This window comes from Coturnix japonica, chromosome 3, assembly GCF_001577835.2.
Source record: "Coturnix japonica isolate 7356 chromosome 3, Coturnix japonica 2.1, whole genome shotgun sequence".
Classification (NCBI taxonomy): Eukaryota; Metazoa; Chordata; class Aves; order Galliformes; family Phasianidae; genus Coturnix; species Coturnix japonica.
The window spans coordinates 47,084,087-47,108,527 of record NC_029518.1 but is presented as its reverse complement, the minus strand read 5'-3'; the positions used below and the strand labels follow the sequence as shown (position 1 = coordinate 47,108,527).

The following is a 24,441-nucleotide window of genomic DNA, read 5'->3' as shown; positions in this document are numbered from 1 at the left end:
CAGGTGAGAGGTCACAAGTCAGGAACCGCAAACAGCCGTGTGCTGTTTCCTTCTTTGTCTTGCTGCCCACCTGACGCACAAACAAAAGAGAACTGACAACACCTCAGGTCTGCATTGCATCAAATCAGGCTTTTCCTGACTGCTGTGCTCAATTGGAGCCATGCTGCAGCCACAGCTCCCAGGTGTGGCACAGAACAGGGCGCCCTCCTCACGTAACAACTAGGCACATATGCTGTTGGAATAATACACTACTGTGTGTGCATTCCAGTTTCATAACTGATCAGTTCTAGTGTAGTATTTATATATATATATAAAATATGCAGTACGCGGATTGAAGTAAGTACTCGTTTAAAAGGGAAATAGTTTTGCTCTGTATATTTTGTTACTTTTCAGATTTAATGACTCACATCTGTAAAGACGCCTGACCACTGTAGTCTGCAGTACACCTGATTATTTACTATAAAGCATTATTTGTAAAGATCATTTTTTTTACTCAATGGTAATTACTACGTACACGGGATCCAATAGATACAATTTTACTTCACCTATTTTTCTAACAAATTTTCTAATTTTTTAAATGTTTGATTTAAAAGTGTCAGACTCCAAACATGAAGGGACTGCTTGTTTATCTCACAGGTGTAGCTCTCTATTAGAGAGCATTTCTGTGACCATTCCTTCTTCCCCACTAATCTCCCCCCACCCCTTTCCTTGTAAATCTGTTAGGAAGCAAGATACAGCCTGCTGTCAGCTCTGCTCTTCTCTTCCACGTACAACATCTGTGCTGCTTTATACTCAAGTTGAATCTTTTTGTGTGGTGTTGTGGTTTTGTTTTTTTTTATTTGCAGCAGCGAACATCTAAATAAAAGATCTGCAAAGTAGCAAAGGATTTGGAGTCCAGTGTTTCATGAGTAAGAGCGTATTGTAGTTTGTGAGCGTGTGCTTCCCTTCATTGTTATGTCCTAAACTCCGCTGAGCTGCTGTAATGACAAACGGTGACTGTCTTCACCCCAGTCCCAAGGGAGAGGTATGTAACAGCAGCACCAATGACAGCTGTATAGATGAGGTTTCTGAGCTAACACTGCATTGCTGGAGGCAAAGGGAAGAGAAAGGGGTGGCTGAGCCTTGAGCGTGCATTTCCACCAGTTCACATGAATAAGTGATAAGCTGAGCTGTGCCATACACCATATGGATCCGTCTGACTTGCTAACACTGCTCCACAGCAGCTGCTGGTAAGAAAAAACAAGGAACTTCCTCTAACCGCATTTATTCCATTAGCTGATGTGCCACACTCCTCCTACCACAGGAGAATTTATAACTAGCTGGTTAGTAGAGCACACAGGAGGAAGCTGTGAGGCATGCAGGCCAAATTGTCTTTAGATCAGTAGCATGGGCACAGGAGATGGCTCTGAAGGATTGCTAAGATATAGAAAGCTGTGAGAGATGAGGTAGTTTTCATTTCCCTCTGGTCACAAAAGCATGAAAATAGGAGTGAAATGATAACTTCTCTTTTTAATAAGAAAATAATTATTTATCTCTATGCAATATTCCTTATCTGTGTTTGAACAACTGTAGCTCTATATCCAAAAGGAGAAGGCTGCATACCATCTGTCTGCTAGTGCCTTCTCAGCATGATGCCTCTCAGTTTGTTACTCCTGAGAAACAATATTAACCTTTATCTCTAGGTGAAGTATAAGATAGATAACAAAGCTTTAGATTTCAACTGTTCAAACTTAGAACTCAATCCCCCAAACCCAGGAGCAGGTTCTGTTGTGTACCCTTTCTCCATGCTTCGAACATGTATATATGCATTAGTCCAACTCCAACTATCACCCACTGAGAAGGGAAGGCAGGCCATTATCTTCATGACTTAAAGTTCTCCATATTCGAATGCAGTATAAGTGTAAAGTCCACCCACGTGTTTGGCCTGCGGAACACTTCCTCCCACTGAAACATCGGTGGAGAAATGGGGTCTGTAAAGCCAAGTGATTGCTCTGCAAGAAAGCAAAATGAAAGGTCACAGGGCTGCTTCTCACTTTGCCTTACCCAAAGATTTTATTAGGTTCGACGCTGCACCAACAGCAATAGTTCCTTTAAGACTTCTGAGCAAGCTTCACTGTCTGTACTTTCTCTTGGAATAAGATGTGGAGATGTAATAATAGCACAAATATCTGCAAGGTTGATTCTAATGGACTGTTACTTCTTGAGCTCAGTTTTGATGTACTTACAGCATTTTTAAAACAGCCGGTTGTACAAAACCACTCAGCAACAAGTCTTGAATCAACACAGCTAGAGCTCTGGATGCAGCTTTCATTCCCTACTCTGCTCGTCTCCCTCAGGGCCGAGCACTGACCCAGAACATTCCTATGCTAACAAATAGCTTTGCCTGTCAGTTCCCATTGATGACCAGGAGCTTCTGCACAGATTGAACTAAAACGCACACATTGCTTCCAGCAGGATCAAAGCCAAGAGACTGCAAGTCACTTAGGACAGCGACTGAGAGCAGTACATCAGGCACATGGTAACAGTACAGTGCAGATGGTAAATACACCTTTTCTTCCACCCGAATTAGAATCAGCTTTTATCAATAAAGAACTTACTTGCACCAAGCTTGGCTCCCCCTAGGAACTGACCACGTGAGCCAAAAGTTGACTGGTCCCAGACAGTGAGGTGTAGACATGACTGCTGGAGCTGAGCTGGGGTAACATCAAAGACAAACAAGTGTTTCCACTGGGGACAGTCTTCTTTCTTCGCCACAGGTGACTTTTGCTTTAGCTCTGTTTGGTCTGAAAAGATAAGGCAGCTTTTCCCCCCACCCCCCAAAAAAATAATTAATAAAACGCATTGAATGTTTAGCAAGTTTACTGATCCAAGCAGTATTTCTCAATCAGAAAACAGAACGTTTGCACTAATCTAACCAGGGCCCTTTGATTTGCCTTAAATAGCTTAAGTACAAGGTAGACCATGATGCTATGCAGTTTCTTTTGGGACTGGCTCTTTCTTCCCGCCCTCAGTGTTGGGCTCCAAATCCGCTTTTCTCCTGTTGTCAGTGACTGTGGAAAGAATCCTTGGTGAACTCTAAATTTGAATGATGGCAGTGAGCTCTGATGTTGCATTCAGGACCCCTCACTGCCCTGCTGAGGGCTGCTGTTCTGCAGACACTCAAGTGTGAACTGGTACCACTAAGAGCAAGTCAGACCAAGTGTGAGCAGCGCCATTCCCACACAACAGCTCCTTGCTGAAAGCAAGTTCATTCTTAACTCTGCACAGGATGGTTGTGGCATTTTCCATTTGAAGTGCTAAGTCTCATACGTACCCTTTAACAAACGAGTTCAGCGCTCCAGCAGATCTCGGTGCAGGCAAATTCCTGGCCCCAAATATCATAACCTGAAGCTGGCAGTTGGAAAATTCTTGATCTCTTTTTCCTGAAATGGGAAAGGTTATCATATTAAATAACTTGTTAGTCCAGTTGGTAACATAAGATGCCTCTAATTGAAAAGGAGAACTGCAATTTTGAGCCTACTATCTTTTAAGTGAAACCATCTCCCTAAAATGAGACCATGGGAGGAAGCCAAGGATGCTGGTTCGGTACCTTTGCAGCTCTTTCCCTTCCACCCTTTTCCTAAATTAGAAGTCTCTACCTTGGACAGTGAAATTACTGCATCTCCTTCAGAGTAAGGTCTACCAGCAACACCACAATAGGCACAAACCTGCCAGACATCTCAATGCATCACACTGCAACCATTACAATGATTCCTTCCTTCTGACATTAAAGATAACAAAAAGTTGAAGCTGGCAAATGTTTGGATTGTAAAAAATCTAAAATCTAATACACTACAAACTGCATATAAACTCCATATGACAACTGATGGTTCTTCATTAGTCTCAATTGTTTCCTAGCCAAGGGATTCATGTCTATGGGAATGGTTTATACCTTCTGTCATCCACCTTTCAGACTGGAGATTTTTATGCTGGGCTGGTACCGACAATCTTGCAGACACCAGGAGTTCTCCGCTGTATTGAATAAGATTCTCTTCAGGCTTTTCATGCTGAAGAACGAGACGTACAGAAATCAGCCTTACATTCTATTCTATCCCACATCATCCTCATGACTCACTTCTACTCAAGGGCTGGACCGACAGCATTCTTCCCCCCAGTGACCTCAGAAGGGCACTCTCTTTCACAGCTTCCTATCATTACATCCACTTCTCGAGACACAACTACACACAGATTCACAATCACCTTGGACTGGAGCTGGTACCAGCTGAACGCCTCCATCGAGCTGTCTTCAAAACTCCACGCTGCCAGCGGAATCACCACTTCCCCCAAAAACACCCTGTACTTGAGTGCTCCTGCGTGCCACACAGAGATCTGCAGCTGCCGACTTCCCAGCTGGGAGCGCTCAATCTTGTACTGGAAAGATAAACAGCATTTACAAGCAGCGCATAGGATGAATGTTCACAGGATGCTCACAAATAGTCTAAAACTTCCATTCTGGACAGTGGAGATGTACTCAGTGCAGTCAGGAAGTAGCTCAGGAGACCGGTCATTAAAGCCTAGATCTACTCCATAAGCATGGTTAGAGCCCTTCAAGGTGTTGTTAGGAATTTAAGACACTCACAATGGACTGGTAAGCACAATACCACCTACAGGTGACCTGAAAACCAGAGGCAATGGCATGGCTGCAGGCATTGCTACCAATCACAAGCTGGCTGTAGGCTATGGGACAAACAGCCCTGAATCACTCCAGTGGCTCCTGAGAGCATCCACCTAAGTGCAGGTGTCTGGATTCGCAGCCAGAGATACCGCTCAGTCGGATCTCAGCATTCTGGTGTAGTTTATCTGTATTGGCACTATGTTCAATCGACCATTTCTGCATGTTTACATAAATTTAAGCTATTCCTAATGTAACCAACCTGAGCACTCACACAGCCAGCTCTGGCATGGCTCTCACTGCTGCTGCAGCTCACTGGTGCACACAAAGAGATGGGCTTATAGTGAAGCTTATAGTGAACACAAAGCTGGAGCAGGAAACAACCAAACTGATCTCAGCTTTCTCGGCTGGCAGTACTTGGCTTCAGCTTCACATCTCATTAAGTGTCTGTGAAATGAGAATAATGGCTGCTGTGTTCTACACAACGTTGTTACAGGATGCTAAAGTAATAGCGTAAGGCACTAATGAATTCAAATTGTAATCTCTGGTGGGATTACTAATATTTGAAGTGGGACAGTGCAAAGAAAGTCTGGTAACAGCTGCTCAGGGAAGAGGGAGCAGACAGTATTTTAGCAAGGCGGAATTCAGTCAGCATTCAGCTCACTGCAGAGAGATGCTCCCAAGGACACTGAATAAAAGGCCATCAATGGAAAGGTATACCAGCATAACATTAACTCTGCTCTGCAATGCACTCAGTTCCTGAACACAGCAAATAAGCGTGTAGAAGACACTACAGGAGGCACTTTGCTTTTGCCACATGGTATCTCAGAGCAACACAAACTCACTCAGAGTTCTAGAATTGCCCCACCAGGACATTCCTGAACTCACAGGGCTGTGTGTCATAGGAGGACACATGACCATGGGAAAGCATGTTTAGCAGCACACAACTGCAAACAGTACCTTCAAAGTCTCATCAAATTCTGGATCCACCGTGTTCTTTTTGACAGCTGTCTTCCGCTTACTCCGAGAAGATTTATCGGGAAGTAAATAAACCTTGACATACCTTGAGAACAGAGAGGGCACACAAAGTGACCAGAGGGCGATTGTAGAAGAGCGACTAAATGTTTGACATTAACCTAACGCCCATTCAAGAACAAACAGTTAAAGTCTATGGGCTGTTGAGCCCATATCAAGCATCAACACCATTTACCCACTTCTAAGTCCGGTATAAGTTATAACTTAAGTGTTATTCTCCATATTGGGGAGTTCAATTGACCAGATTTATGCTACAGCTTCAAAACTGAATAGAGAGTGATGGCTCACAGTTCGGCAGGGAACTTTTTAAACTGGTGCTTTTGGTACATATTTCAGATAATATGAGTTAGGCCAATTTTTAAACGACCTCTTAATTAATCAAGAGTTGAGATAAAAGTCTCATATAACAATAAAATCCCCAGATCAATTTCATTAAGAAGACGACAGTCAGACTTCAAACTAGTCAACCAGCTAAACAAATCAACAGGTTTTAAACACAATTGTTGAGTTGGTTAATTTTGTCTTTTTCTGTCGAGCGCATTGACTGTACTTTTTGTGTTGGCTTGGAAACTGAAATAAAGATATGAATACATGAATATATACCATTAAAGAACATCACGTTCAGTGCACAGCTCTTCCCACATCACTTTTCAGGCTTCCTGCAACCATTTGCCTTGCTAAATCACCAGGGGACTTTGAGAACTTTGACCCACTCCTGCAGCACCCCCACAGTCCTGCACCACGAGCTGCTTTTTCAGCAAAGTTCTTTTCCTCACCAAGCTCATCTTTATGAGCTTCCTCCGCAAGATATGCAAAGCCACATTCCTTCTGAGTGAAGGTGGCTGCAATCATGTGACAGCAGGGATAAGAACATGTAGTTAGGGATTCTGCTTGATGATTTTCTGCAAATGATTACTGCGTGGTCTAAGATCATTGAGCAACGAACAAACAAATCACCAAGGCTTAACTGTCCAACCAATCATTATTTTATCCACAGAAGCAAGCACACAACTTCTAGTGGCAGTACATAATCATTAAGTACCTTTAAGTTTTAAGCAGTATCTGAAATCTCCATTCTTCTTGATGAGGAAGGCGGAAGCACAGAAGTAGTGTGTGTGCAGTCGATGTGTGTGGTAGTAACCCACATTGAGTCAGTAGATAAATTAGTAACATGACTCACCTTTCAATTTTCCATCTCGTGTTTTAGCCACGTGTGTAATAATTCTGCAGGCACAACTTAATGGTTAGACTCTAAACTGCCACTCTCAAGATCCAAAGGTGCTCATCAGCAACACAGATAACCACAGGCAGGGAAAGAGACAATTAATAGCAGAAATTTGTGAGAATGAGAAGTGCTAATGTGAGATGTGTGCTTTCCAGTGTAGAGAGGTAAAAAGTGCAGATACACATTGGATGTTCTGAACATCTTAATACAGCATACCACCATGTGTTCAATTACAGTGTATGCAAGTACCTTTGAAACGATAAGCAAAATATTCTGATTTTTTTCACCTCTGTAAAATACTTACGGATTACATTTTTTCTTCTTGTCCTCTCCATAAGCCAGATTCTTGCACCCCCTGATGCAAACTTCTAAGATTCCAGCTTTGAAGATGTATCTTATGGCAAACTCTATTTCCCCTGTGACGTTTGCTTTGCCAAAGTTGCCGGATTCAGTGCAAGTGCTGTTAAGACTATACAAACTCCCCTAAGACAAGACAAATGTTTCAGAAGAGTAGCTTTGGATGTAGGAGAGCAAGGCATTTATTGCCCTTAAACATCATTACTACCTTGACTACATAGCTATTGGAAATAGTGAAGATTTCGGGTAACATGTATAAAAATCAGTCTGTTGCTTCCATAGGAGCCCTGAAAATTATAAGTAATTACAATTCTAGTGCTAATAAATTCACTACTCTACTACTCACTATCCTAACGTCATTAAATCACAGCTAAGAAAATACTTCCAATAAAACTGCTATGTGGTCTCCCATCATAAAACGGGCTAAGAACCTGAAAGGAAGAGAGTTCTGCCCACAAATGATAGTCACAGAAACATCTCCAAAATCTACAAACACACAAGTTACAGAATTAGATTGCTATCAATGCTTACAGCATCATTGCCGAGATGCCAGGTTCTACTAGATCTTAAAGGAAACAGAAGCAACAAGGCACAACCAGTCAACACTCCAGGAGATCACCCAGCTCCTTATAAAAATGGCAGACTGCAGCAGACTGCTCAGGAAATATTAATACACAAAGACATCCAGCTGCCATGGGTGAGCACATTAAGGAGGTGTTTTCTGGCTCACCTCTGCCACTTTGTTCTCCTTTCATCTAAGTGCGCCTAAAGGGCAATGATTTGGATGCTCTCCACCCAGATATATATAAACAGTATTTGTTTCTAGCATTTACAGAGACCATGACACTGAAATGAATAGGAAGACTACAGCCTTTTCTGCGGCCCAATGCAGACACATAATTCACTAGTGCTATTCAGACTGCACTGTAACAAGCTGTCAACTGGGTCACAATAATTCATCTATAATGGCACTCCTCAAAATACGCTCCAGCATCTTTTTACATATTATGTGTCACAAGGACAAGCTTCTTGTTGAGATTAATCTCACGGTAACATCGTCCTAGATTGCTAAAATATCTGCCTTAGACCACTCCTCCACCAACCCACACAGGATCAGTGAACCAATGAGTTCTGCTTTGCACAACCCAGCAGCTAAGACTGTAGAGCAGCGTTTATAAGATCAGATCTTTCTTCTGCGCAATCGCTCATGCCAAAATGTTCTCGCCAAAGCTGCAGATGTGCTGCTTGCCAAACAGACATTTTAAGATTCATGGCAACAGCTTACTTAAAGAAGCTATCGACTCAATCTTGTAAGCTCAAACCCGATGAAACAAGGATCAGAGTGCTCATGAAGGAAGTCACAAGTGTTAGGGCTGTTGTGACCTGATGCTAGTCACACGTAATCTTGCTCTCACCACAAGATGTGTATCAGTGCAATCTCTTTTGCAGCTTTGTTCAGTTCTGCTCTTTTATATCCTGACATAGAATAGCTTTATTCTTCTGACCAAAATATGTTTATTTTCCACAGAAATCTTTCACTAAAAAAGAAAAATAAAAATCTATGTGCATTCCTATCTCATGTACCTTTGCAGAAGTTCTATATGAGTGATCGCAAATTTATTCCACAGGTGCTCTTATTCCTAAAGCCTGGATAGCTATTCTGATTAATGTTATTTGGGTTGAATGCCATCACATTCATCTCCCACCTGATCAGAAATCACACATATGCAATCAATGTAGATATTACTCATACTTTTGCTTTGTAAACAAGGACTTAGCAATGGGTTATGTACCCCACTGCTGCTGATGTGACTGGAAAGAATATCATATCCTGTTTTGGAAGACATACAGAGCAGGCATCAACAACAAACATTTACCCATAAGAGAAATTTTACTATTAAAACTGGGTTGTGGTTGTCTATAGCCCAGTTCAAATGGCTGTCAGCAGAATCGCAAATATCCTCCAAAAACATTATCCATTTGTCAGTGCAACACTTCAGCCCCCACAGCTCAGTAAACAGAAAGAGAGAGTCAAAATCCTTGTGTGTTTTATCCTCTGTGAAGTGAGCAGGCTGGTTTAATTCTGATTCCTCAAAAGCCATTTTAGTTCTCTTCCTTACAAGATCAGTCACAGATTCTTTGGACACTTCACCCCGGTTAACCCCCATCACTAACACATAGAAATTAGCTCCCAAGCTTAATCATAGAGTCCTTAAAGGATGTACTGAACTCATTTACACCTAGGTTCCTTCTCTGTAATTTTCAGTATTCAAAATGCCACCCATCAGAGGAAGTTTCAGTAACATCCTCTAAGCCTACCAACTGTTCCCCCTGACTTCTTTAACTGCCAGCTTTCTCTTCATTCACCAACATTCTGACATTTAAATTTCCACTGACATTTGCATTGCCACAGCTCTTGCAGAATAACAAAACCCTTCTGTTAAATGAAGTTATAAGAAAAAAAAGCTAACTACCAGTCTACAAAGAATCATGTTCTCAATACTAACACTTAATGGAAATAATGTTAGCTATATTTGCAAAACTCAGAGGAACCTGATGTATTGGTTATTCACTATTAATGGTGACATCCATCCACCAATTATCTGTTGTTAATTGTACTGGGCTTGTGCTGTGAGTAGTTCAGTGTTTCTACAACAACCTTGCCGAAAGCATTTTATCAGAAAGAAACTCAAGTCGAATTCTTACATTTTGTAATGTAACTCAATATCTTAGCTTTTACGATCCCCATTTGGTACCTGTTCTGTTGTGCTCCACATTTAAACTTACATGTTTCCTGCCATCACAGAAAACGGCATCACTTGTAGGACTGGTTGCTATGTCTTCCTCTTGCTTGCAATTCCTTTTGCTAAGATCTTCATTATCATTTTGAGCCCCGTAGAAGAGTTCTTGAAGGCTGGGTGTACTTTTCTTCTGTAAGAGATTCAACAATTCATTTTGGGTTTTTCCTTGTTTGTTTGTTTTTTAAAGAAAAATAACCCTCACTTCCTGCAGACTGGTATCACACAAAAATTAAGGATCTACAACTCACACTGATCAGTGCCACACAGATGGCACACATCCAAGATAAATGTAGCAACTTCATTTAAATGTTGACTCTCAACACGCCCATTTCAGCTGGCAGTACATTCATTATATCCATAACTCTTTAAAAGCAACACGCCACCAGCTAAGCTATGGTTCACTACCACAGCAATTGCTAATCACAGTCTGCAAATAACATACCAGAAGTGGTAATATATCAATAAAAGGCCTCACTAGTCTTTAACAAAACAGTAATTTTGCAAAAAAAAAAACAACTTGCCTCCAGGAAAACAAAAATAGTATTTTGTAAAACATATGACACAAGTCCATGTCTATTTACGCAAGAATGAATGTAGGTTGAAAGAAACCTGAAAATAGAAGCAGACTGACAAGTTCTTATTTAGATTTGATTACAGGAAAAAGAAACAACCTAAGTTTGTCTCGACTTTAAGACCATTCGTTATCTCACTCTTCCCACAAAAACCCTGATGATTGGTAGAAAATAAAGATCTGTAGTAACAGATCACCTTGAGATTTACCTTCAGCCACCTTCAGATAAAAATCTTTCAATTAAGTCTGAAAAATGAAAATACTTGCAGGCATATTAATAAGGGTAGATGCCAGATTCTGCACCTGGGGTCAGACAATCCTGGACAAGAAACAGAACTTCTGCACAGTCTAACAGTCCTATAGAGCAGATGTCAATTAGTCCCAACACAAGCTGTAAGCACCTGAGAGAAAAGCAACCCATCTTCTCCCCGTGTGATGGTCTTTGTAAAAATTCCATCTCCAGTGTGGAGACACAGTCAAAAATCATGTGAGGAATCAGAGTGCTGGCCGCAGTCAGTGAACATCAGCTAAAGCCCTGCTCACAAATAAAAGTAAAATCCCAGTGTGCAAGTCACAATACTTGAATTCCACTTGTAAAACAGCTCTTGCAGCTAGAGTTTGTATATAACAGTTTGAATACCCTGCTTGTAATGTTGATGGCAGTGTCAGACTGGCTCCTCCTTTGCTTCCTTCTTTCCACATTATGCCCATAATCTGTCGTTAGCAGACTTCTGTCAGCCATATCATTCTGGGACTTAGAGATCTCTGAAATGAATAAAAAAGAAGCCACTAGAACAAACACTGCTAGAAATCTTTGAAAATTACATTCTTTGTCTTTAAAACTTTTATCCTACTGTTTTGACACAGAACTCCTAATGAGAAACAAATGGAATGGCATGTACTCAACCCATTTTGTCTAATTATAATTTACTTGCCCAAATCTTTCCTTCTACTTTAACCAGAAATTATAGTCTTTGCTTACTTTCATTGCAGCTGCTGCAAGAAATTGTTTCATGCTATCAAATACAGTTTTCTAACAGAAATAGCTAATCCAGTTCCCAAACGCCATTTGAGTTGCAAAGTATTCTAGTTCGGGATAAAAGCGAGATCATTATAACAACATATAGTGACATGACAATGGAAATTAGAAAGCAGAATCATTGAAAAATACGTAGAAATTAATTCAAAACATGAACAAGAGAGATTATGTATTCCAATCCCAAGTCACATATAACTTCAAGAAGAGAAGCAGCCCTCAATGAGTTCAATAACACTACTTACAAGGATAAGCTTCCATCCACACATAAATGCTAATTCAACTACATCTTCAAATTGTCAAATAAATCAATGTGACAACTGGACGTTTAGTGCACCACATTTTGTTTCTTATTCCTCAGGGGTATAATCAGAACTTCATTTAAAGGGAAGGGCAGTAGTCATTTGCAATATCTGGAGATTAAAATCAGTAGGCATAGCAGCAGACATTTTGTCATCAATCCTAGATAGTTTCTCATGAAGAATTAATAACTTTGAAGTGGTACACGAAACAGCTATCACGTCTACTTCATCCTCAAGAAATAAATGTTCCTCCCATAACACAAATCTCTGTGGAGGAACCTCAGACAGCAAACAGCACGTCAATATGGTACACAAAAATAATGGCATTCTGACGTGTGATTTCTAAAGCCACCCTGGATTAGTTTTGTTCTTAGCAGCAATTAGTTGTCAGATATTTATTGTACTCTGTGCACCATTAAGGGATCACGTGCCATATTTATAAGTCATCTCCAACTGTAAGTGTAATCAAGTTTTTAGATATGCACTGGGAACAGAGACCATAAAAGAGACTGGAGTGAGAGATCCAAGAGTAAATACAATCTAAGTAGTTGAACAAAAGCTTTTCTCACACTCTCTTAAAACTAACATGATAAGAAACAGGTTATCAGAGGGGAAAAAACACATCCTTATTTTTCAGGCCTGTCTCTCCTTTGGCATTTCTACCCACACAGTTAGCACGATGGGAACATTGTTCCAAGAGCACTTTGGCACTGCAAGTAAAACTGCAACCAGCAACTCATTTTACATCCGCCAAATAGCAACCATTAGATTGTAATCTCCTGTTGCTGCCAAACCACGACGGAACAGGAGGTAACATCATCATGAGTAGACTGTACAACAGAGGCATTGAGCTGCACACGCTAATCCTTTGTTCATATTGTTCTCAGACATACACAGACGTTGGCTCCAGTGACAGAATCGGAGGCAGGTTCAGAACTAGGTTCTCCAGGTTTATTTACTGCAATACATATAGAGCTAGGTGTATAAAAACCTCTGCAAATCAAGACATTTCTATCTAAGGTACAGAGCACTAATTTTAGACACTAGTAACTGAAAGCATTTATGAGCACAGTACCAGGTCTTACCAAGAGGCCATGCTGTCTGAAAAGACTAGTTTCTTCAGTCAGGGAGCCCAAGTCCTCCCCGTACATTTTAATTATTGACTTCACTGATTGTAACAGCCTGTTATTTTCTCACAAATTATAAGGAACTTATCATAACTGAAGATGACATCAATTGAGTGTGGTTTCAGATACAGCTGATTTGACCTAACAACCTGCTGCCATCCTCCACACTCTGCAATTGCTGCTTTCCCTCCATTGCCTCCTGGCCAAATGAGTCCAGCACCCTCTGTTGCATGGGCTCCAACTTATAAACCCTTACTTCAGCCAATTTAACTCAATAAACCAGTAGAGAAATACCTATTTGTTTTGTCTAGGTAAGTGATCTGTTATTACTCTGCGCTAACTTGAGTTACAGGTACTCCATCTGAACATCCAGTAAACTTAAAAATAACTTTATGTAGTCTTTTTACGTCTTTATAAGAAAATCATTCTTGGTAACATAGCTTACTGTTTTATTTTTCAGATCGGCTTAGGCTTGGTAAAAGGCAATTAGTCAGTGTCCTAATTATTAGTCAACAACTTTCCGGTCAACAATTTGGACCAAATATTGAAACGCTCAACAATGTCATCTTAGAGTACAAAAGCAGTGAAAGTTACTTACTCTTTATGTGTGTTGTGAGAGACAAAAACAAGTTCTCCACAGATTTATTAAAACATTTAGACTGTCCAAGTTCCTGCAAATGGAAAAGTTCAACAATAAGAAAGCACGAAGTATCTGCTCTGTACAGATTCCTCCTCTTGCCATGCACTGCTGAGAAGGGCCCAGCTTTGTTACTTTGCTAACCCCCAACCAAAAGGTGATAAAGAGGTCACTACAGGATCCACTAAAGACATCTCCGCTCCAAGCTGAACAAGCTGTGGTCCAGCAGCTTTTCTCTACAGGACAAGTGCTTGAGCCTTCACTTTTCTTCGTGCCTCTCTGCTAAACATACTCTCAGTTTATCAGCAGCTTTTCTTCAGTGAAGAGCCCAGGACTCAGATACAGTACTCCAGATGCAAGCATGAAGAAAAGAAGGGTAATCATTTTCCTCAAAAACTGGAATTGAAAACATCTCTCACAATAGACTCTAACCTTTCTTCTACTACCATTGAAGCACGGAGGGGGGAGGGAAAGCAAAATAAGGCAACATTTAAATGGCAGTATGATGTTACAGTAGTTATCACTGCTTACTGCATTTCTTCAGCTGGTCTTAACATATGAATGGAACCATGAAAAGTGCATGAATATCTTATGTATATCTTGCACATATGTATATTTACCTTCACATTACTTCCTGCTGTGGATTCGTTGTAAGGGGGAGGAGTTGGAGGTACAACAGAAATTTTACTAGAAAGTTAAGAAACAATAAAAAGCGCAAAAATGAATATCTCATGCTAATACATTGAAAAATAAGCTAAATACATGCTCAGTATCATCATCACCTGCATTTCCCGTGAAACCTGAAGATCCTGGTTCTGCTGCATGACAGGCTTTTTGCCTGTGTTTATAAGAATTCTTATAAAGAAAGAATGAATTTAGTCTACTTTCTTCTCAATTTTGGGTTGCTCTAGGCAGAACTGTCAACTTATTACCATAAGAAATATATAATTTAGGATTCATTTTCTAGACTTCTTTTTGGTTGGCAGAGCTGTAATCTGCATCCCGAGCACTGAAATGCAATTCCTGTACTACATGCCCCATAATTCTTTCAGATATGTTTTCTGAAAACAGTTATCTTTATTTACAATACTATAGGGATCCATCCTTGCCTGTGTCCAGGGCCATTTGAGACCTTATGCAGCATTCCAGCCATTTCATCTGTTGTAAATAGCCCTGGTCTGTAAATAAAGACTTAAATCTGACTCCAGTTTGTTCTCACAGCACAATCACAGACCCAAAAGGCAGCCAGCAAACTTCCTTTAGATTTCCTTTCACACATGCTGTACCTACGTAAAGGCAAGTCCTTATGCAGCCCTGGTTAGGATCATATCTAGCTATCTATAAGTTTCTGTCTCATTCATTTATGCTTTACAAGATAACTTTTATAAAACTGGTGCAACTTCTTTCTATCTGGCTTAATTAAAAAAAGAATAGGGTTTATTTTCTACGATACCATTTTAAATAGATGGTTATACCATTATATATCACTGGTGATAATTTGAGCATGCTTATGCTTAGGCCTCAAACCATCAATTTATTATTTAGTATAAAATAGAAGGGACGCACCCTCCTGAATATAGAGCTTCTCATCCCATATTCATTCTAAAGCTATCAAAGCAGTAAAATCTGCCACTAAGCAAATATAAACATAAACATTATTGCTTTTATACCTAGGAGATGAGAGGCAAAAATTATTAGAAGTGGGTAAATCTGAACAATGAGGAAAATAAGAACACAAATATTTAAGTAAAACTAACAAAAAAATACTGCACATTCCTTCATTTCCAATCAATAAGAAACTATTACTCTAAAAACAGTACTGTCTTCTGAACTTGAGGCCCTTCCTATGAGTTGCTAAGAGATAAAAGTACGCACTTTTTCCTATCTTTCTTTTTTATCATTTGTACTCCAAAGATACCCAAATTTGTTCTTTATAATTAAAAAACCCAACAAAGTGATATCATGTGCTATAAATCAGCTATATTTACTATGCAAAGTCTTAGAGTCCACGGCATATTTGTCCTTTTATGAGCATTACCTCAGTTTCTGATAAGATTTCAAAAGCTTCGCACCAGCTGTTTCATGTCTGCCTGAGAAGGAGAAAAAAAAAGTCACTTAGCAGCAACAGCAGTTATTAATGGCTACATGCACTCCCTATAAATCAGTGTATTTCCAGGAAATAGCCTGCATTTACAGGCATTTGTGTACATGCAAATGTACAATAAATGAATCCCCATCTCATAAATCAACATGTGCACAAGGCGAAACACAAATCTCTCCTATCACAGAAATGCTATTACAGTTTCACCTTCTCTTTTTTCAGGTGATGCATTCAGAGATGCTCTTCACAAACCCTGAGGACAATCACATAGGGATGCCAACAACATGAAGTTGCCAAGTGCCCTCAGCCTCCTCACAAGGTTGTTGATGGTGCATGAAAATACAACTAAACCACAGCATTCAAACATTAGGTAAAACTTTGAGATACGTTGCAAGAAGTAGGCACCTGGTAATTTCTTGCACCTTATGATGATTTCTTTCACCTTTCCTACTAGAGAACTGGATGATGTATGACTAGCTCACAAACACACACAAAACCCTTTCCCCCCCACCATGGGGAAATAACAACCATGTCACATTCCTCAGGTAGGCAGCCACGTGATGTTAAGAACGGCAAGGAGCAAGCGCTCCACCAGGCACAAACAATGCAGACTCATAGAAATGCAGTTTGCTCCTGGGTGATCATAAACAGAAAGAATGGCTAAATGCATTTAACAAACAGCCCTGGAGTGGTTTTAATCACTAATCATTCCTAACAGTAGCAATGCAGAACAGTATCGTGTGATCCGTGCTTTGCTGAAAACACAATTAATTGCATTCCTCACAGATAACTAACACATTCTGGTGGTTATAATACATACAGTAACCAACTTATTAATATTACAAATTTCAACCATAACTCCAGATTTAATGCTCTACTCCTCAAAATTTGCCTGATTATATTCTCCCATTTATCACTTTCTTTCAATTCAGGTCTTGCAACAGACATTCAAGGTCCAGCACTTTCCTTTTTATGAGCTATTCTAAAACCTAGATAAGATACAATACTGGAAATGAAACTGTAATACAAAGGAATAATCAGACACAAAGGGAAACAGACACCTATCTGAAGAGGAGCTTCAAGGAAAGATGAAAGAAATCCTTTCCATCTTACTAGTTATTGTGGGTGAAAAATGAAGACCAACGGCCCCTTGGTTTGTGAATCACATTTGCCATAGGGAAATCCATCCACACCCTCTCTAACTTCTTTTAATGCTTCTTATTTTTAATCACACTGAAAAGACTGAACAGAAGGCAATCACACAGCTGGCTGAAAGTAAAGAAACGGTGTTTTTAAGTCCCCTGCTGATTTATAGCTGTATGCTTTTCTTTATTCCAAACTTTATTCAAATGATGGAACAGAACTTAGTGAAAATAATCAAAGTTCTAAATTAGACAAACAATGAATGCAAGACCATTTCTGTCCTGCACACAGATTTTTAACAGTTCCATATTTATTTCATGTGTCATTGTATTTCTTAGTAGCCTGACGTGCTCATCAATTCAAATCAGTATGGCCAATAATTTTCTTACTTACATTACTCACACAAAATAAATTATACTTTCAAGCATTTCCCAGTAGCTTGTGTCTATGCTTCTATGAGTGTATAGATAAACAAGATGATGCTTGAGAGATCTTCCACCAAATGTTTGAAGCACTAAGTACAGTGGTAGACTACACTCTGTGCTTCACTTAGATGAGGACTACAAATGGCACAGCATGGCTTGTTCCAATGATTACCTTCCTCTGGATATTTCTTTGCTCGTTCCTCAAAGAACCATTCACCAGCTTTTACCTTCAAATCTCTGAAAAACAAGAAAAAGACATTTGAATCAACGTTTTCCAAAGAGTGCATTTCTCTAACCACTTAAACTATTCAACTGCCCTTCTTAATCCTACCAGAAAACTAAGATCTCATGTCTGCTCACATCGACTGACTTTGCTGTGGATTTGCAAACAAATGACTTCTCTCTTCTTTCTTATTTTCCTCATTTTTGCTATGTAGAACAGCTCACCAAGAGCAATCAGTTCTGCTCTAGGCACTGATCTGTAGCCAGAAGTCCCTGGTCCATTCCAGCTCATAGAAACAAATTGCAATACAGCTCCAGGCTCTTGTGCAGCCTGGTAAGATGGGTGAAAAGAATCAATGACAGGATATGCTCCTGAGCAAAATCTGGGATAGTTACTAGGAAGTACACGCTGAATTCAACAACCCTGAAGCGGGAAAGAAAACGGTCTTTCACCACTTCTACAGTGGAATGATGGATTCGTGGCCTTCATTTGAAGAGACTAATATCAGTGATGGCAGTGTGATTTATAGGTACATAAATCACAGTATTAGAAAGAATTAATGTATATAAAATTTTGTCAGATTAAATAGCTGCCAAGAGCAGAATTTCAGTAGATTTGACTCTTACATTTTGTAGTTTCCAACTGAATTAGACAAAGTCTGCAATGTGAACAAAATAATCTGGGGTCTAAGACTGCAGCATTAGTTTCTAGGAAAGGCTCTTGTTGGTGTTGCTGATGATGATGTTTGGTTCAGGAAAAATTACTCTTGTGGTAACCAAGATTTTAAATTATGGCCACTCAGGATCTGAAAATCAGCACTTCATTTCTTAGTCATTGTTTTTCCCTCACCAGAATAAGCAGAAGGTGCTGACTAGTGCTGACCACACAGCTGCATTCTCTAAGATTTGCAGCCTTGATGCAAAGCTCACTGGAGGTAACTGAAGGAAACTGACTATTTGAATGAACACCAGGATTAAATAAGATCAAATGTAAATTCCCTATTTTTTTTCTTTGCTATAATGCAAAAATTCACCGAGGAATCCCTCTGAATCAGCAAGACAAAAAATAAAACTTCCTCATAGACATCAGAATATATTTTAATCCATTTAGAAAATGCATTTCCATTTTGACCATTAAATGTCTGGACAACTTTATGAAATAATTAAGGATGCACAGTACTATAACAAGGCACTTCAGTAACCAGCTGCTATCTAGAGGGGCTTTCCACTGTAACTACTAAATAACTGGAAACTAAATAAAAGGAAAGTGAGGAAGGGGGCAAATCTGGACAGAGATACATAAAGTTAGCTTTTAACCTCTATTTTTAGTGTTCATAACATTAAGCACAGACAGTGAAACACACATCAAAATCTAGCAATTGCTTTGCACTAAGTACAGGAGGAGTTGATTTATCTAATCTTATGTGCAAACTGCAAAATAAACTGATTCAGAGAGCACCTTCTCAGTGATAGCTTAGAGTCTCCTGCAGAACTCAGGAAATGACTTCAAACTACAATAAGGAATTGATTCAGTTCATGATTAATGCCTTCTCTAACATTTCTCAGGCATTATTTAAACCACATTTTGATGTCTTGAGAGGGAGTGAAGTGGTGCATTAGTCTCATGTTGGCATATAGTAAAAGTTCACCCAAATGCTCACCCGACAGACACAGATTTATATCAAGCAGCAGAGTTGTTGACTCTTTCAAGAGTTCCTCTTTACTTATAGATTGTTATTATTTTAAATCTAGGGCGAAAATACATCTAAACTATTTAACTTTGGAAGATTCTGATTAGTAGAAGGCACTGTGATGGAGTGTTTTGATATAAAAACTGTACCAACACAGTAAAAGATTATTTCCTTCTTCCAGGAAAACAAAACCAAGGAGACAGAGCAAAATAAGTAAATAACAATTTCACTGTAACCAAACTTGGATCTCTGCTCTGACCGACCACGTTTAAGCAGTTCCTGATAAAAAGCAGAAGTTGTTTATGATGTTAAATAATTACAAAACATAATTTCACACACTATTCATTCAACCAGGTTCCTCATCTCAGTAGTATGAGGAAGAAAAAAAAAAAGAAAAATAATAGTGATCAAAAATGTCAGGAAATTTGCTATGCTCCACGGAACCCATTATGATGCACCACTTCAGTACTGAGTCCGGGCCATCTATTGACTAGAGTGCCATCTAGAGTTCAGATACTACCACTATTCTGTTTTTTGCAATTAACATCTTTGCAAGAGAGAGGACACCACCTCTGCCCTGCTCTGAAGATGCATTTTGCTACACATGGAAACTGCCTCCATGAAGTACAAGGCAAAATTCCTGTTAACTCCTCTAGTCTTCACCCAACACATTCATTCTTTCTGCTGAAGGCTTTGGTCTATTATCTGCTTAAAGCAATCAGTACACACAAAAACAGTGAGCATCCAGTATTTAAAGCCAATGTAAACCAAACCACTGTAATCAATAACTTCCCCAAACCATTAACATTTCATACCCATGAGCGTAACAAACGGTGCACTTCCAAATGGAGGGATTCAGGCAGACACGGCATTCAGAGCACACTCGATGACTGCACCCATTGCACACCGCTCCTCTGTTCAGCAGCAATCCAAGGGATTTCTGGCAGCGAGCACAAGACCTCTCCTGGTATTCATGGTTTACATCTCTTGCCCCCTTCCATCGAAGCTGGTGCAGCTGCATTTTCAATTTCCTAGTCATCAAAAGGTCAAAAAGGAGGGGGGAGGGTTGGGGTGGGGAGAAAGCAACAATGCAAGTTACAAGCTGATGATCTGGTTGTACAATGTCACTATGGGTCAGAGATATTTCCTTAAGTGTGACCTTACTGCAAGCACTGTATGAAGGCATCCACACACACCATACATTTTGTGATTCTGTTAGATTCCATGCATATTTTGCATTATATATATACAATCACAAAAGTGCATATAGAATAACAACCTAATATAAATGGGGTTCTGTTCAACTTTACCCACTCAGGACAGGGCACTGAAATGATGTGTACAAGTGATCACTTGCACAGTCCCTAGTGCAAAGCAAATGAACTGCTGAAGGATTGTCCTTTATTACTGGGATACCTGTATAGCGTGAAATAATTACACAGAATCCTTTTCCTAACCAATGACACCTATCGATGTCCACTGAGGAAGTACAGTGCTCTTGTTATCTGTTATAAATGAGAAGGAGCAGAGATGGATTCAGCCCAGTAAGGAGGTATCTGACAATCCTTAACTTCAGTCCTGGCTCAACAGAGGTTAAATTAGCCAGCCATAGATCTGAATGTGTTCTGCATTATCTGGGCTACACAGGCATATGTTGGAACATGATAATAAGAATGTCACAAAGCCTTCACTGAGGAAGAAATAGAGGCACCAGCTGAACTGTCTGTGAATGTTAAGTAAAGTTCACCAAGTAGATTATTCCCTGAATGGTATTTGCTCATCTTTAATGTAGTCAATAGCGTGATAAATCCAAGAGGCTCCAATTAACTCCTAGTTTTCCCACAAAATTAAAACTTAATAGCTAACAAGAAACAAAAGAAGGAATACATCAGGAATGATAGCAAAGAGGAAAAAGAACAGAAATACCCAAAAAAAGCAAAGGCAAATACCTTACTCTTTCTTCCTCTGTTTTTCTCACCACCTGGTCACGGTACAGGACTTCCAGAACAGCCTCTCGCTCCAGTTCCTTAAGGAAGTTTAAATTAAATTCACAGGCCATCTTCCCCAAACTTCACAACCCCTGACTTAATGCTCTACCACATCCAAAACAATGGATACTATGTTAGAGAATATACTGGGGCTCTTAAGAGATCTGAGTGTTCATCAAGTGTTGTCCGTCTTCTTACTTCATTGGTGATAGGTTTTGCTGCATCATGCTCTTGTGTTCTTGAAGAAAAAAAGAACTGCGTCTGTCTTCACACAAGGCATCATTTAAGTGTCTCTGCTACCCAGGGAATATGAACATCAGGATCACAGCAGCCTTGACTTTTTTACATCTAAGAACTTGCTCTTTGCAGAGTGGTCCCAGAGAGCTTGCAGCGAGGTCCCCGGTATGACTTTAACTGCCACCAGGTGGAGGGAGAATTCACTGACAGCCACTATAAAGGATTTGGGAGAATAGTTTGCTTCACTTGGTCTTGTAGATTTGGAATTGCAGGATCTAGAGAGAAAAATAATATGTTTTATTATCCCTTCTCCCCACTCCTTTAAGTGATTTCAATAGTACTTGAGTGATAACTTCTGGAGAACACATTTTGCTATGCACAAAATCTGAACAAATCCAGATACCTGAGAGATCCTAGGACAGCCTCATTCTTCAGAAAGCCTCAATGCAACATGTTCTGCTATGAATCACCACGTTTTTCACACAGTCAGTGCAAAACAACCAATAAAGAAGCCCAAGTTAGTTTTCAGCTCAGGCCCCATGACAGGACAAGTCATACTGGGTAATACAAATTCTCCTTTCTAACCTCATTTTACTGAACAGAAAAAACAACACAAGCCTATAAGGAAGATGGGAAAGACCCTTTAAAAGTAATTTCTATCAATAACCTGAATTCTGTTAAGCCTAGATAAGGCATTTTTCACACAATAAGGAAATAATTCCTTCACACAAGCAAGAAACACAGGTGATAACTTCTACTGATAGAAACAGCCTGCATCCCATTATTTTATATGTTTTTCCTGACATTCTTCAACAGACACCAAAAGCACAAAGCGTTAGGCAGAAGTGTTAATAAAGAAAAAAAGCTGGGCTTCCTGTGGAAACAAATGAGACAGAGATAGGCATAATCGCATTTTATTTCCTTACCAGCTGCAACTGCACAGGATATTACTCAGTTGAAACCTAAAAAGCAATTTTTTAACACGCTGTTTTCAAAGGTCCCTGCTGCCTTCACCTGCTTTAATCTTTCACCTCAAGGATAGGACCAAGGATTGACAGACGCTTAGAGCCTTTGATGCTGTTTAAGTCAATACAATCTGGAAGAGCAGTCAGTACAAACTCAAGGAGCTCTGCATTATATAGGACAGTGAAACAGCCATTATAGCATCCAAAAGCTGGAATTCATTGGACCTCATTGCAGCCTTTCAATACCTGAAGGGAACTTACTCCCAGGAGGGGAGTAAACTCTTCGAAAGGGCTGACAATAGCAGGACACGGGGAAAATGGTTTTAAGTTAAAAGAGGGAAGATTTAGGTTGGATGTTTTAAGGGGGAAGTTCTTCACTAGGAGAGTGGTAGCCCTGGAAACAGGCTGCCCAGGGAGGTTGTGGATGCCCCGTCCTTGGAAGGTGGTTCAAGGCCAGTTGGACGGGGCCCTGGGCAACCTGATCAGTAAATGTGCTATTTTGGTGCCCTGCCAGCAAGGGGGGGTTGGAACTACATGATCCTTGAGGTCCCTTCAACCCGGGTCAATTCCTGTGATTCCTGGGAGTCCATAGAAATTCATTCAGGTTGGACTGAAAAGTTCACCATCACTGTAAAGAAGAGCCTTTCTAACACTGAAGCTGTTTGCACTACATTTGTTTTTCAATAGCATTTGTTGCTTTTTCTGTGCAAGGAGGGTCATTACAGGAAAAAACAACTTAAAGCCTCCACAGATGCTCTACTTTCATATCTACCCATCAACTCCATCGCCATTTTACAACAGTCAGCTAAGCTCACAAAACCAAGCACGCCTCTGTGTAAAACGCCAAAAAGTAACAGCAACCTGGTGAGTAAATACCACAGTACTTCTCCCGCTTCAGCAGAAAGGCCGCGTATTTTCCCCCACACGTTATTTTAAACAACGTATTTAAGAAAATTTAGCATCAGGCAGATTGTAGAACAGCTCTTTGATAATACTGTGTCAGTCCACCCATAAAGGAGATCAGAGAACCCAGCATGATCCCATCTTCAGATTGGAAGTGTGTATGCATGCACTGCAACCTCAGAAGCCATTGCTTTTTTTCTTTACAATCAAGATAAAACTGTATGCAGCTGAAACTTAATCAAAAAGCCTATATAAGACAAACTACAGTTTGCAAGAAATAGTGTATTTCATACAATTCCTAAGCTCACAATGCTGGACGTGGCAAAGCTACTTTCTCTCAAAGCAATTTTGCATTCATGTACTATTGATCTCCTCTCAGATTCCTCAGCATTAGCTAAATAAAGAGAACTAGTAAGTGCTGTTAAAGTGATCTTCTTAAGCCAGAGACTTCACTGACCTAAGATAGTTGGATAATTTCATTAATTAACCCCAAAGGTAGATGTCTTACATCAGCAGCAGGGACACAGATCAAAGAGGCTCAGAACAAAGATTACCATCACAAGCTACCAACCGACACAAAGTTACCTTACATTTTGTAGATATCATACATTTATTCTTAATCAAGAATGCTACAAGTGTTACTTCATATAGCCTTGCAACAGTTCAATTTTCACATCCTTACATCAATGTATTAACTTGTAAGTCTTCATGCAATACATATAATATCTTAGCAGACCTGTGTCTTGTGATTTTAATAGTCCTACCTCAACTGTTAATGTAAAAAGACAATATTTTAAGTTGCAATTGTGGCCCTTCCATGAAAACTTTACAGACACAACAGTGTCATCTCAGTAAGTAAAAACACATTCCCTTGTGTAGTGCCATGTAAAGCAGTTTAAAAATGCTGTTCTTACCTTTCCAAGGGTCATCAAAGGAAGTTATGCAGAAGTAAACCGCTTTAAGAGATGAGTAGTACTCCTGTTATATATTTACTTGTCTTCCCTGAAAGAAGACAGTAGTTGCT

At 39.9% G+C, this 24,441-nt stretch overlaps 1 protein-coding gene across 1 annotated transcript; it reads right to left on the bottom strand.

The window, feature by feature from the left end:
* Positions 1–362: 362 nt before the first annotated feature.
* SYTL3 (synaptotagmin like 3) lies at positions 363–24,441 on the bottom strand. The gene is made up of 16 exons (XM_015858333.2): positions 24,332–24,441; positions 21,274–21,824; positions 20,140–20,355; positions 17,584–17,648; positions 15,781–15,832; positions 14,363–14,429; positions 13,704–13,776; positions 11,281–11,405; positions 10,056–10,199; positions 7,216–7,394; positions 5,612–5,714; positions 4,240–4,410; positions 3,932–4,046; positions 3,314–3,422; positions 2,598–2,800; positions 363–1,991 (listed from the first exon to the last, which is right to left on the bottom strand). Exons 2-16 carry the CDS (start codon positions 21,381–21,383, stop codon positions 1,861–1,863), a joined length of 1,863 nt encoding a protein of 620 aa, XP_015713819.1. The 5' UTR covers positions 21,384–21,824; positions 24,332–24,441; the 3' UTR covers positions 363–1,860.

Coding starts and splice junctions, on each gene's coding strand:
- SYTL3 (XM_015858333.2), bottom strand. CDS start 21,383: ATGGCCTGTGAATTTAATTTAAACTTCCTTAAGGAACTGGAGCGAGAG. Junction 14,430..15,780: donor AAATCTTATCAGAAACTGAG/GTAATGCTCATA, acceptor TTAACTTTCTAG/TAAAATTTCTGTTGTACCTC. Junction 4,047..4,239: donor GGTACCAGCTCCAGTCCAAG/GTGATTGTGAAT, acceptor CTCGTTCTTCAG/CATGAAAAGCCTGAAGAGAA.